The 13,316-nt window shown below is 33.9% G+C and overlaps 1 protein-coding gene across 1 annotated transcript; it reads left to right on the forward strand.

Moving 5' to 3' along the window:
• The first annotated feature begins 6 nt into the window (after positions 1–6).
• LOC108684687 (regulatory protein zeste-like) lies at positions 7–1,023 on the forward strand. The gene has a single exon (XM_018189141.1). The coding sequence runs from the start codon at positions 617–619 to the stop codon at positions 1,013–1,015; it is 399 nt and encodes a 132-aa protein (XP_018044630.1). The 5' UTR covers positions 7–616; the 3' UTR covers positions 1,016–1,023.
• The last annotated feature ends 12,293 nt before the right edge of the window (positions 1,024–13,316 follow it).

The raw sequence follows: 13,316 nt of genomic DNA on the forward strand, positions 1-13,316 counted from the left end.
TAAGTAGACAAAGACAGAGAGAGCGACCGGGAACGAGTGAGCGAGTGAACCGTGGCGGTGCGGTGGTGCAGTTTCGGTACGTCTCGGACACTGCGCTCTGACCAGTGTGTAGTCGTGAAAGAAGAGAGAGAGAGAGAGAGAGAGAGAGAGAGAGAGAGAGAGAGAGAGAGGAAGGGAGGGAGGGAGACAACTCGTGAGCGTGCGCGAGAGTGAAAGCGAGTGTACGAGAAGAGTGGCAGAGGCGTGAGAGTGAGAGAGTATGATAGAAGAGCGCACGAGAGCGAAAGCGAGTGTACGAGACGTCGGCGGGAGAGGGCGGGAAAGAGTGAGTGAGTGAGTGAGTGAGTGAGAGAGAGAGAGAGAGAGAGAGAAAGAGCGTGGAAAAAGAGGAAACGGAGCGCACGTTACCGCGAAGAGAGAAAGAGAAAGAAAGAACGAAAGAGAGTGAGAGTGAGAGAGAAAGAGAGCGCAAAAGGGAGTACGTAAAAGAGTGTAGGTGTTCTTCCTAGGAGAAGTGCGTGCGCTCACGGGAACAACGTGTAAAAGAAGTGGAGGGAATCCTGTCTGTCCGTTTGTCTATCTGTCCGTCTATCCGCCGGGACACGCGAGGCCCGGAATGGCTGCGAGGACAGGGGAGGGCGAGGGTGAGAACCCCGCGACAGTTTTCGACAACAATGCCGGCATCGTGACGACGGCGGGTTCCCTCGCGGAATCATCCACGTCGTCTTCGTCCTCCTCCTCCGCTACCGCATCCGTCGCCGCCGCTACCGCCGTTGCCGCCACGGTGCCAACGGTGATCCTGACAGAGAGTACCGCTACGAGTGCCGGTAGTCTGCCCTTGGGATCTCAACAACAAGGCAACCTGCATCAAGTACATCAACAACAACAACAACAACAACAACAACAACAACAACAACAGTCGCGACAAAGAGTCAACCTGATTGCCGATGTACCCGTCAATGATGTCGCAGGTAACCTCAATGACTCTCGCTCTTCAAGTCTTTGTTGTCGCTAATGTGCCGCTTGCCAACCTTCTTCCCCCTTCCGTTCTCCTTTCTCTTTCCGAGCTTTGCTCTCATATCTTCTTTCTCACTCTCATGTTTCTCATTTTTTTTTCTTTCTTTCCGCTCGCCTGTCTCTCTTCTTCTCTTTCTTCTCCTTCTCCCCTTCTCCTCCTCGTGTCTTGAATCCTCTGTCGTCTGTTGCATCGCGCGCGCGCGCATTGATGCCGCGTGGATTCTCGAGCTACTTCCGAATTCGCGGGACTCTCTTTGTTTTCATCGATATAGGCTACAGAGAATGAAAGCTGAGAATATTTCCTCGAGAATAATTAAAACTCGAGAGAACTAAAAGCAGAACAAGAAACGAGACTTAATATAATAAAAAAAAAAATAACTAAATTTTTTAAAATTATATAAAATGACAGGATACTGAAGAGTCAACTACAGAACTTGTTGCGTAAATTAATTTATTATAATTTATTATAATTTATATATTCTATCAATAATTACATAGAGCATACAGAACTTGTTGCGTAAATTAATTTATATTCTATCAATAATTATATAGAGCTGTTTTATTCAAACCTAATCTCATAAATCCAAACTGTTGACATGTTTCGGCTACTTGTTCGAGCCGTCTGCAGAAGAGGGATAAATTTAATTATAAATAAGACTTCTGAAAGTAAAGTGCTTTTTAGTAAGCTCCCAGAATAATTAGAGCTGCTTACATGATGGTTGAAAGACCATCTGTGGAGAATTTGTTGTGCTGACAAATGGAAATTTAAGAAAAGTAAATTTGTGATACAATTTGCTTAACGTATATTTGCTCGCGTGCGATACGATTCCCATCTAAGTGTGTTTGATCGCAATCATTGTCACGTGGACCAGAGCTCGCGTAGAGACAACGGCTCTGCGTTCCTGATTTAGTGCCGACTTTTGCGTAGCGATGTTGTAGTGGCGCAACAGACGTTTCAGAGCGAAATTCCGAAGTCGAGTCGCGCGTGAAGTCTCTGTCCGTCCGTTCGTCCGTCTGTCTGTCATCGTCTCGAATTTAGAACAGACAGCCTTCAAGTAGCTTCTTTATGAATGCCGCTGGTTGCAGCATATCCCCCCCCCCTCCCCCTTCCCCCTCCGATCCTTTGCGAGCAAAATAGCGGTTCGTCGAAACGAGATTCGGCCGCCTTTATTTACGTCGACCCCCTCCCCCTCTCCGTTCCCTCCCCTACTTCCGTCTTTTTCTCCTTTTTCATCTCTGCTCCCTCACCGTCTCTACTCCTTTTCCGTTTCTTTTCCTTTCCCTTTCTTCCGTCACACAAGAAACTGCAAGATGAATTTTTCTCGAGCGATTACTGTGACTTATAGCGGATTCGGTAACTTGCATTACACCAGGGTTGGTAAAAAGCATGTTTTAAACATGTTTAACAAAATTATTTAAAACAAACTTAATAAACGTTTTTAACATGTTTTAAACATGTTTTTTTGTAATACTTGTTTAAAGCGTGTGTGAAGCATTAAAAGTATGTTTGGAAAAAACATAATGTTTTGTTCTTTAAAAAAATATTATCTTGTTAACCTTGTATTATATTAGATTAGTGGATACTAAAAGCTGCTATTTATGAAATTGATAAAGTTAAACGCAAAAATATATGAATATTTTAAACGATTAAATGCTCAAAAATGACTTTGTTATCATTTAATAGAGTACACATATATTATTTCATTGTCAGAGTTAATTATATTGCATTTAGATACTTTATATGAAGCAGCCTTTAATATACCAGTGTAGTGCGAGTGACCGAATTTTTGTCATAAGTTTCCATAAGTGACTGTCCTCTTTCTGTCTTCTTTTCATTCTATTTCTTTTTCTTTCCATTGCTCTCCTCATCTATACATTGCTTTTTTCCTCACTTTCTGCATTTATTCGAGACGAATCGGTGGTGTTACGCGAAGCTCATTTGCAAAAGTGTCCTCACGCTTCTGCCCGGATACGACAACTCCACTAAATCAATTTAAGCGGAGTAGACTGGGGCAAGTGGCAAGCCGGGTTTCGATTAATTTAAAATACAGGTGTGTTAGATAAAGCGACGAGCGTGGAGAGAAACGAAGGTGATTATTGCGATTATCTTCCTACAAATAAATAATTATTAAAAGGACATAATAAACATTCAACAAATTTGATGTTTTTGTCGAATCCATAAAAATTATCAATAAATTTATCAAACCAAGTTTTTGTTTTAATATTTGCCCTTCTTCCACTTGTCCCAGTTCATCCGTCCATTCGTCTAGTCACTCCGAACCTCTGCTCTACCTCAGCGAAATCTAATTGATAAGTTGCGTGTTCTTGGCTATTCTTACTTTACTATTGCTCTGTATGCTTTTTAAAAGAGCTTATTACACGTATTTCTAATTTGATTATATGATGAAAGCAAAATATTTTTTCCGTGTTAATCTCTTCTGTCACTAATACTTTTACGTATGTAATCGTGCAATAAGAAGTACACCTTGTACAAACAAATACGTAAATGAGAAATTCTGAATTCGTGAGGTAATAGCGACGTACGTACGCTATTGTAACATAAGTACTGCTGCATTTAAAAATGTTTTATCTGTATAACTATTTAAAAGAATTAGCCAAAGAAGTCAATATAAGTCAAAGCAACAAAAAAATTTGATTCAAGTCGTGAATATGTCTTGAATCCAATTGCGAAAAAAACAAAATAATTTGGTATATTCAGCGCAATGAGCACATTTTGCTGCAATTTTAGATAAATAACTTTTAAACGAGTAAGTAGATAAAAACTTAGTATGGGATGGTTTATTCTACTGCTTCTCCTCAAAGTTATTAACATACAGCCACAATAATGATATTATTCCAGACATATTTTTGCATTACAAACAGATAAAGAAAATACAAAAAATAAGACAAAAATAGAACTACACTTCTAATCTATTCTAAAGATGGAATCACTCGATTTCTTGAATGATAAGCATGCATGCTACTACACGGAGAGAATTTTTTCTTAGAGTTTATCCTGAAATAACATTGTATATCGAGGAATTTTAATCTCTCTCATTCATTAATAAAACTACAATAAAGTATAAAATAAGTTTGATTAATTTTACTAAAGTGCATGAAAAAATCTTTAAAATATTTATCACACTACTATATTTTTAAGGTAAATTTTAAAAGATAATTCTCTCCGTGTATGCTTGCTTTGATGCATACAGTTTGACGTGTGACAATAAATATGAAATTAGCAATTGTTTCTTTTGATTGGTGCAAGGAAATAAGCTATGAAGTAAGCTATGAAGTAAGCTATGAAATAATAAATATTAAAGTCATGTATATACAGCAAGCAACGTTCAATTCATGAATGAATTTTAACATACATCAGAACAAACTTGACTGTATATATAATATGTTATCATTTAAGAAATCAAGCATCATGTGATTCCACCTTTTTAACCTTATCTATGTATACATTGCCGCTTCTATTTATAATAACGCATTTCCTATTTTATCCTATAGGATAAGATAATAATGCATTTCCTATTCTATTCTAAATAAACTTATTAGTATGGATAAAAAATTTAATTTATAATACTTTCTCTATTATCTAAATGCTTCCTTAAATTTGCAATTAAGTTTTATACAATGTGATTTTAAGATCTTAACTTTATAAGAATTAAGGCAAACAAAAAATTAAAAATTAAATAATTTTTAAACCAAGAAAAAAATTGTGTTTAAATTTTACATAGACACTTAAACGTAGAATAATAGAACAATCTGAAAATGAAATTTTTATATTTTTGGTAATTATTAGAAATATCTAATATATGCATCCTTAAATGCTGAAATCAACTGAGTCCGCGAAGACGTGCCGGACGAGAACTCGTAGTTGAATCTGCTCGCATAAAATTTGCATGTGATTTCGACATACGAATTAAAGTGGATAATTAATGTCACGGAGGCGTCGGACGTGCAGCTTGCTCCACTTTTCACGCAGTATGCTTCCGTTTTTTGTGATTACTGCAGAATGGACAAATGCAGATGATTGTTTTCAAATCATGAAAATAATCCAATTTATCAACGATATTTATTACAGTGGATAAATTCGTGTAATATCCATGTAATTTTAATGTTAAAAAAAAATTCAGTCAAAGATTAAACATAAAATTCTCACTTTCAAAATTCATATGTATATTAAACATATTATATGACACTTCTATCATTTTTCTAAAAATTATTTTCTTTGGCGAAAAATAATATAAAATAACGTTCTTTTTATTAGATAATAGACAGTGTTAACAAATATTTCCGAGAATAGCTATTAAGCATTGCATGCTACTACACGGAGAGAATTTTTTCTTAGAGTTTACTTTGAAATAACATTATATTTCGAAGATTTAAATTTCTCTCATTTATTAATAAAATTACAATAAAGTATAAAATAAATTTGAATAATTTTACTAAAGTGCATGGGAAAAGATCTTTAAAATATTTAAAATATTGTATCACACTAATATATTTTTAGGATATCACGTAGTGATCTGAAAAACTATCTCGAAATTAGTAATTTTGAATGTTTCTAATTACTCTGCGTACAATCGGCGCAAAACTTGTCAAAAGTCGAAATGCTTTTATATATTCGTCATAATTCATAAAGCAAACATTTTGGTACTCATGTTACATATTGTTGATCCACAACGCGGATCATTAACAACAAAGATCATTAACGCTTAATTTTCTGGTAGGCAACTGCGTTGCCTAAATAATTTATAACCGGAGCGCCAATTGTATGTCTCTCACGTGGCTGATAATGACGTGACACCTGCCGCTATGATCGCCGAACCATACCCGGAATTGTTGGCACGCGAGATCGCCGCTCGTTTCCGGTAACGATGATGAACATACGATGGCAAACGACAAATACTGAATTGCGAAGCTTGTTCGTGTCTGCATTTTAAGATAATTTTACAAAAGTCCATAAGTATATCTCTATATGCTTAATCAAAATCTATAGAAGTAGATTACTTATATAAATCACACATATAATCGCATAGATATATACATTTTTCTAATAATATAAATTATATTTATTCTCTATTTTTATGCATTTATCTAAAAAGTCTTGTACTTGCATTCTCACATGCTTAAGTAACTTGACGTTTAATTGTATTTATACTATATCCGAAATACTACCTTATAATGCTACGCAACTGTGCAAAATAAAAGGAATGGGGAACAAAGAACAGAGAATAAAAATTTCAATCCATCAGAAACTGTATTTCACAGTACATAGTTTCTGATAGACTGAAATTATTCTTATTCTCTGTTGTGCAGCTCCTAAAAATTATCAAAACTTGATAATTGTCTACGCGAAAAGAAAAAACGATCTTATTTTATGAATATCATACCTGAATGTATTCTCGCGATTTTCTTATCAAACTGCATAGCCTTTTTCGAGTGAAGTGTGAAACACAATCGACCGTCACTTGACTAACAGCACGAGTGTCGCGAGACGAATATCGCGATAGATAACGTAGGAAATGACATAAAATTATCAGCAGGAAGTATCGCGCACTGCTTCGCTCCTGCCAATTTGATAATAACGCGCGTGAGATTCCACCATCGGAGATATTCCGGTTGCAATTTTACAATTGCCACGCATATACTAAGGACGGCTTAATTTTGATACCGTCAATTTAACACGAACGTAAATCCGTCATTATTGTTTGCTGAATAAAGATTGTTTTCGAATAGTTTCGTATAACGTTGATAATGATCAAATAGAAAACGATTAGAACTGACATTTAATAAGATATAAGGCTTTAATATGGAACATTTGGTAGCTAATGTACATACCGGTTTATTTATATATATAGAAATTGATTGTATTCTCATGTATATCTGGACTTATACCTTTGTCTAATTAGTCTTAATCTTGTCTATTCATGTATAATTATACATAAATTTAAATATAGCTTGAGAGTGCAAAAATTGAAAATAGAATTCTTCAAAGAGTTGGCAGTGAATTTTGAAAGTATAGTCTATTTTTTGTTTGGAAATTCTGATAAATAAATTTAAATTTCTAAAAAATAAATAAAATACAATCTGATTTCTATAATAGTAAAAACTCAGTGTTAAAACTTTCACAAATATGTAAGAATTTTTATTATGTACTACTGCATTAGTGCTTCCAACCAAATTCGCTGTATAAATTTTATATCGGTAATTATATTTTTCGAAACTACTGGAAAAAGTGCAGGTTATTTTGGACAGATAAAATTGCTTAATATTTGTATATCAATTGAACAAATTTTATAATTGAGCAAATTATTAGAGAAAAAGATGGTAATTCTGCTTCTTTTTCTAAACTTAATTTTAAATTATAATAAAATCTATAAGATTATAAACAACGTATTTAATCTTACATTTAATGTTAAAAACACTTGAAAAAGACTAAAAGACAGTTTAAAAATAAGAAAAGTTATTTAATTGAAAAAAGCCATTATGACTTAAATGCTGAATAATATTAAGTGATAAAATGTAGGATAAAGTGAGATCTCCCATGTGTTTTTACAGAGTCTGATATTTCAGATCTATTTGAACTTCCCATGCTTGAATTCGTAGAAAATTCTGATTATATTGAGATATCAAGTTTAAAAGTTTTTCCTCGTGAATGTTTTTTGTATCTTTTCAATCCCTTCGCAGATATCTCTATAAAAAATTTAAAAACGAAAAACAATGCAGTCTGCTCTGAGCTTACAATATCCGCTTATTATTATGGAGCTTAATATTAATAAAATTTACAAATTCAATTATATTTTAGTAAAACATGATACATTGCATTTGCCTTCTTTTGACGACACAACACACAAACACAAATTTTTGAAAAATGGAACTGATTCAATAGAAGTGTATGCCAATCGTTCTCTAATAATTTTGCAGAAAACTCATAAATTAATATGATGCCTGTCAGACGAAAGGCGGCTAACTTTCAAGTTTTTGCTCATTCAGTTTCTTTTTTTTTATTTATTTTTTTTTATATTTTGTATGTAACTGCCGCATTTTCGTATCTCAGACCATTCAGTCTCTTTTACTGTCATCATGAGAATTGCTATTTATGCGTTGTATTTCGATGTGATTGTTTACGGTTTTTTCATTCGTGATATATTGGACACATGTCAGTTTCGTATTATGACAAAAAAAGGAAAGGAAATCCCGTTGTGCTTTCGTCATGAAATTTGGCGCGTGGCAAGACGAAAATCAATGGAATTTCCGGTACAAAAATATAATGAGAGAAACAGGAACGGATGCGTACACACAGGTACATTGTAAATAAGGGTACATCAACGTCTACCTGCTGCGTCAAAGGTACACTTGTTGCGCATTTTCCTCGAACGACACACGCTTCGCGTACGATAAATCACGATTATGTGTGCTCGGTCAGGGACAGAAAAACCATCCCCTACCTTTGACACGCATGGAGAACGGAGGAGGGAAAGGAATAAGGAAAACTTTACGTCTCTTTTCGATGAGGGTAAATTGAAACTGCTGGAAATCGGATGTTGTGCACACGCAAAGTGACGATGGTCGCACTTTCACTTTGTTATTATGTAACAGAGCAGGGATGAAGATTTGGTTACGGTCGTGTAACAACATGAGATTACCCAATTGTCTCTCAAACATTTTACACTCTCAAGCGGCGTTTATACGATGAGATTTTTATGATGTAAAACTTAAGCTTACGCTCTAAGTCGTTACGGAGGAGATGAATAGTCGATTATTCTTCTCACATTCGGCTGTAATTGATTAATTTCTTATGACTTTAAAGCTTAAGTTTCACACCTTAAAATCTCATTGTAGATATGACGCTTTGCGATAACAATTATGTTATCTTTACATTTATGTTATCTTTACATTTATGTTATCTCGTACAGCGAATCGCTAGACAAATGCAATTTTATCACTTAAAATTATAAAATTTGTAGAACTGGGAAGAGATGAAATTTAGCTTTTCACATTGCACGTTTTCCTTGCAATTTCACGTGTATTTTTCGATTTTTATCAGATTCTGTATCTGATTCGAATGTATTTGCTTTTAATACGAAGATTCAAAGAACACATATCACGAACACGTGGCGAGAGTCGTAATTCGTTGGTGTGAAAGTTTTGTTGTAACAATGTAAGATTTAAAATTTCATTCGAACATCCGCGCGAGAAAATACTCATTGTTAGTTTTGTCTTCAGCATTTTGTGGCAGCATATGGAAATAGGGGTCACACGTGTCTGACATGTGTCGGTTTTTGAAGGTTAGCTGCTCGCTTCTTGAGTTCTGTAGAAGATGTCCATGTTTAGAATTCTCGCGGATGTTTCTCGCCGTCGCGTGTTAGAACGTATGGAAAGAAACACTGATGCACGTTCGATGCAACAATAATAATTGGAAGGACTCGATGTGGAAGATGTCTTCGATGAGCGTTCTGATAAGGCAGACGTTGATAAGGCATCACTCACAGATGGGATGATAATTCATAGAACACATGAACAAAACGCTTTCCCTTTTTTTTTGCGCGATGTGTTTTCGGAAGTAATTAACATAACAATAGGCACGCGCCTCTCTTTATCTTTCTATTTTTTTTTGTCCCGTTAATCCTTTGCTTCTTCGTCATTTCTCTATATTAGTTCCGGTTAACTTTTCATCAATGACCTGACTGCTCGTCTTTAATATAATGCTATTGTCAAATGACACTATAAATATAGATTGTTTTACGGTCTTCTCACAGTTTGTCACAGATATAATGAGGAAAAAGATACTATCTGTACTATCTCGTTTGTTGGCTATTGTTATTACTTTTACTGTTGTCCCAATTCTCTCAACAGGAAACGACCAAAGGGACTCGACCGAATTTCAATTGAACTTTGGTTCTTATATATTTTTTGCAGGTATTGCTGAGTTTTGCAGTATTGCTGAGAGATGAGGGACAGATTAAGTATGAATCTCTTAGTCATAGAATGTTTCGTACTGCGGAAGCTTCAGGTTACTTTTCAAGCATTTCAATTTCTTGATACAAAAGTTTTGTTACAAGTTATCTCCTGCAAAGATTCCTACCTAGATTTTTGGCAAATTGCAGATTTATGGAATAAATTATAATAAATTATAATAAAGCGAATCAACGAATGAAATGAAATTGAGAAAATGGAAAAAAAAGGAAATAAAGCTGTCGATAGTTGACGGTTCTATTTTAGCCAATCATGATGTAGCGATTGTGAATTAGCTGCAACGTAATTGACGAAAATAGAATCGACAACCGACAATCGTAATCGGTGTGATAATTTCAATAAAAGTGAATTTAAAATTGATAAAATAGAAAACACAAATTTCAAGACTTATATCGGATTTCACGTATTTATTTCACTTAATGTTTCAATTATCTCCAAGAACGGAGATTTGCTTACTCAACGCTAAAGTACTAGAAAACGCCTCGTATTCAATCAAGTCATAAAAAAAAAAAGAAGAAAGAACAGAATGGTTAGGTCAGCTATATTCCGCCTTCTTTCTGTTTGGCGTAGGTAATAATTAGGGAGGTAAAACAACCGTCTCTTAATCCGCACGTATGATTAAAAGAAATGAGTCGTCCGTGCGTCTCTCGTCATTTCCGCCAATTTTAACGCGCGAAAGGATCGATCCTCCCTTTCTGTCTTCTTCTTTCTTCCACGGTTCCTTTTTCCGTAAGCGTACGTACCTCTAGATCTGTGTGTAGCCGGCGCGTAAACGACTCTCCTACATGCTCGGTTTTTATGGCACCGCGCACACACGTTTACCACCCACGCCGTTAAAGACGATGGGGCCGTTTCTCCTCCGTCGCGGCCGCTATTGAATCGCTTGACCCACTTTGATAAACTCGCATCGGAATAACTCAATAGTACCGTGTCGTGAGTCGGCAACAGTAATTATTATTCAACGTTCCCCGGACCGCACGCCGTTTCGCGGTACACAAGTGCTTATCTACGCGCATCAATTTATCTATCATAGATAGATAAATAGATACTCGCGTGCTCGGGGTGCACTTGACATGGCTCGTTGTTGAACCTCGTAATTAAACGCGACACGGTCGTGCAGTCGTCGCGATTATTTTTCGCAACGATACGAAGCGCGATGCATGACCAGCGTAAATGGCACAATCTTCGGATGAAAGAGAAGATTCTTGGAAAATATATTTTAAATATCGTCCTCTTATTGATTTCTTCGTTCTTTCACAAATCTTGATATTTCGATTCGCATTGTCTTAAAGATAATATATGTCTTTCTTAACTGGTAATAGATATGCTTTCCAACATTGAAAAGAGAAGTGTTTAATAATTTTAAGATGTTAAAATGTTTTTATTTTTGTATCCATTTTTTAAATCCTTCAAGATGTTTTAAACTTTTTCAATAAACAAAACACTACGTGTTCGGATTGAAAACACTATGTATTTTAAGTTCAAACACATAATGTTTTGTTTATGGAAAAAGTTTAAAACTAAAATATCTTTAAGTGTTTAAAAAGATAAGAACAAAATATTTTGATATCTTAAAATTAAACACTTCTTTTTTTTAGTTTAGAGGAAAATGCGTTTTCACATTTTTAATATTATGTGCGAATTTATAACAGATAATTCCATATTATTTTTTGAGAAAACATAGATGGATTAATTTAAAAAGTAATACTTAACTCTTTTAAGAAAGAGAGAGTTTAGTGATACATACATATTTTTAAAACATCATATTTTTGATAAATATTAAGTTATATTCAGTTTAATTAAGACTTGTTCTAAAAGAAATTATTTAAACTTTAACTGAAAATATTGTGATAAATATAACAAAACATAAAAAATTATTTACGTAGCAAGATCGGAAAGTTCTCGGCTAACCATGGAAAGTTCGATACGATGTGTATTTTACTTTCGCATGAATTATTAAAATATAACTGATAAATTTCTGATGATGTTTAAACTGTACATAATATAAACGTGCGTAATTTTCAAACCTTTCATATTTCAATATGAAAAATGATTATTTATGGAGAAACGCTATTGATATTTACAGATGCAAAAAAACTTTAATCCTTCTACATAGCTTTCACCAATATATGTCTTCTTATCAAATGTGAATAATTTTGAGTTTTAAAACGTTATAATATTATTTAGCAATATGTTAATGTAATTAAACTAATTGTCATAATTTTTTTATTTTTATAAAATGTTTAATGTCTAATTGTATTTGTCTTTGAATAGGTTTTTTTTTTGGAAAATCTCCAAAAATTTTGCGTTATAATTTAATAATATTTTATTTCTTGAATCTATTTTAGGATCTGTTATTTTGAATTTTTATGTTTTGATATTTTTTCATGTTTAGTAATCCAAAAAACCCCATAGACAATTTTATATTACATTTTAATAATATTTTATTTCTTTCCATCATATTAGATACATTATTTTGAATTTTTATGTTTCGATCTCATCTTTTTTGTATTCAATAATCCCTCTAATTTTTAAAAATAACTAAACAATATATATCCCATTTGTAAAACAATCAGAAAGGATTGAAAAGATTATCAGATAAAATAGAATAATTACAATGCATTTTTTCTTTGAAGACATATTTTATGAATGCATCTGAAGTAAATTTTTTACATCAACTTCTAACTTTTTATTATTTATTTTGCAGAACTTTTAATTGTATTCTTCACGTTTCGTAGCAAAATTTGCCGTCGGTTATGCTGACAAAATTCCATCTGCCGTCGTGTGGCGCCCTCGCGTTGTTATCAATAACTAACATCTCTCTGATATATCTGATACGAGACCGATATTTATGCAGCATATATGCACGTATTGCGATAGACTTAAACGCGTGTCACATTCGGCCAACTATGTGCATGTGTAATTTCCTTTATTTTCTAAAAAAATCTACTAAATCTTGTGCGTGCTTTTGATATCGATTTTTTTCTGCGTTTTAAATCGCACGCTGAATTATATACGCGCATACTTAACAAATAGAAGAAGATAATGTTAAAGTTTTTTCTTTAACATAGCCTATACTAAGTGTTGAAAGGTTTAGCACAGAGGAAATGTTCGATTTGCTTAATCATGCGTATTTATGGAACGATCGGTGACAGAACGGAATAAGAGTGAGAAATGCAATCACTGATTGGCGATATAATAAAATAAATATCAAAGGAATACAGAGGAACATAAAATACCTTATGTATATAAATTTACAAATTGGTTAATATAGTTTAAAATTATTGAAATTTTATATATATATATATATA

Source organism: Atta colombica, unplaced genomic scaffold, assembly GCF_001594045.1.
Source record: "Atta colombica isolate Treedump-2 unplaced genomic scaffold, Acol1.0 scaffold137, whole genome shotgun sequence".
In the NCBI taxonomy this organism is placed as follows: domain Eukaryota; kingdom Metazoa; phylum Arthropoda; class Insecta; order Hymenoptera; family Formicidae; genus Atta; species Atta colombica.

What these genes read in the sequence shown, in the direction of transcription:
- LOC108684687 (XM_018189141.1), top strand. Translation starts at nt 617, where the DNA reads ATGGCTGCGAGGACAGGGGAGGGCGAGGGTGAGAACCCCGCGACAGTT.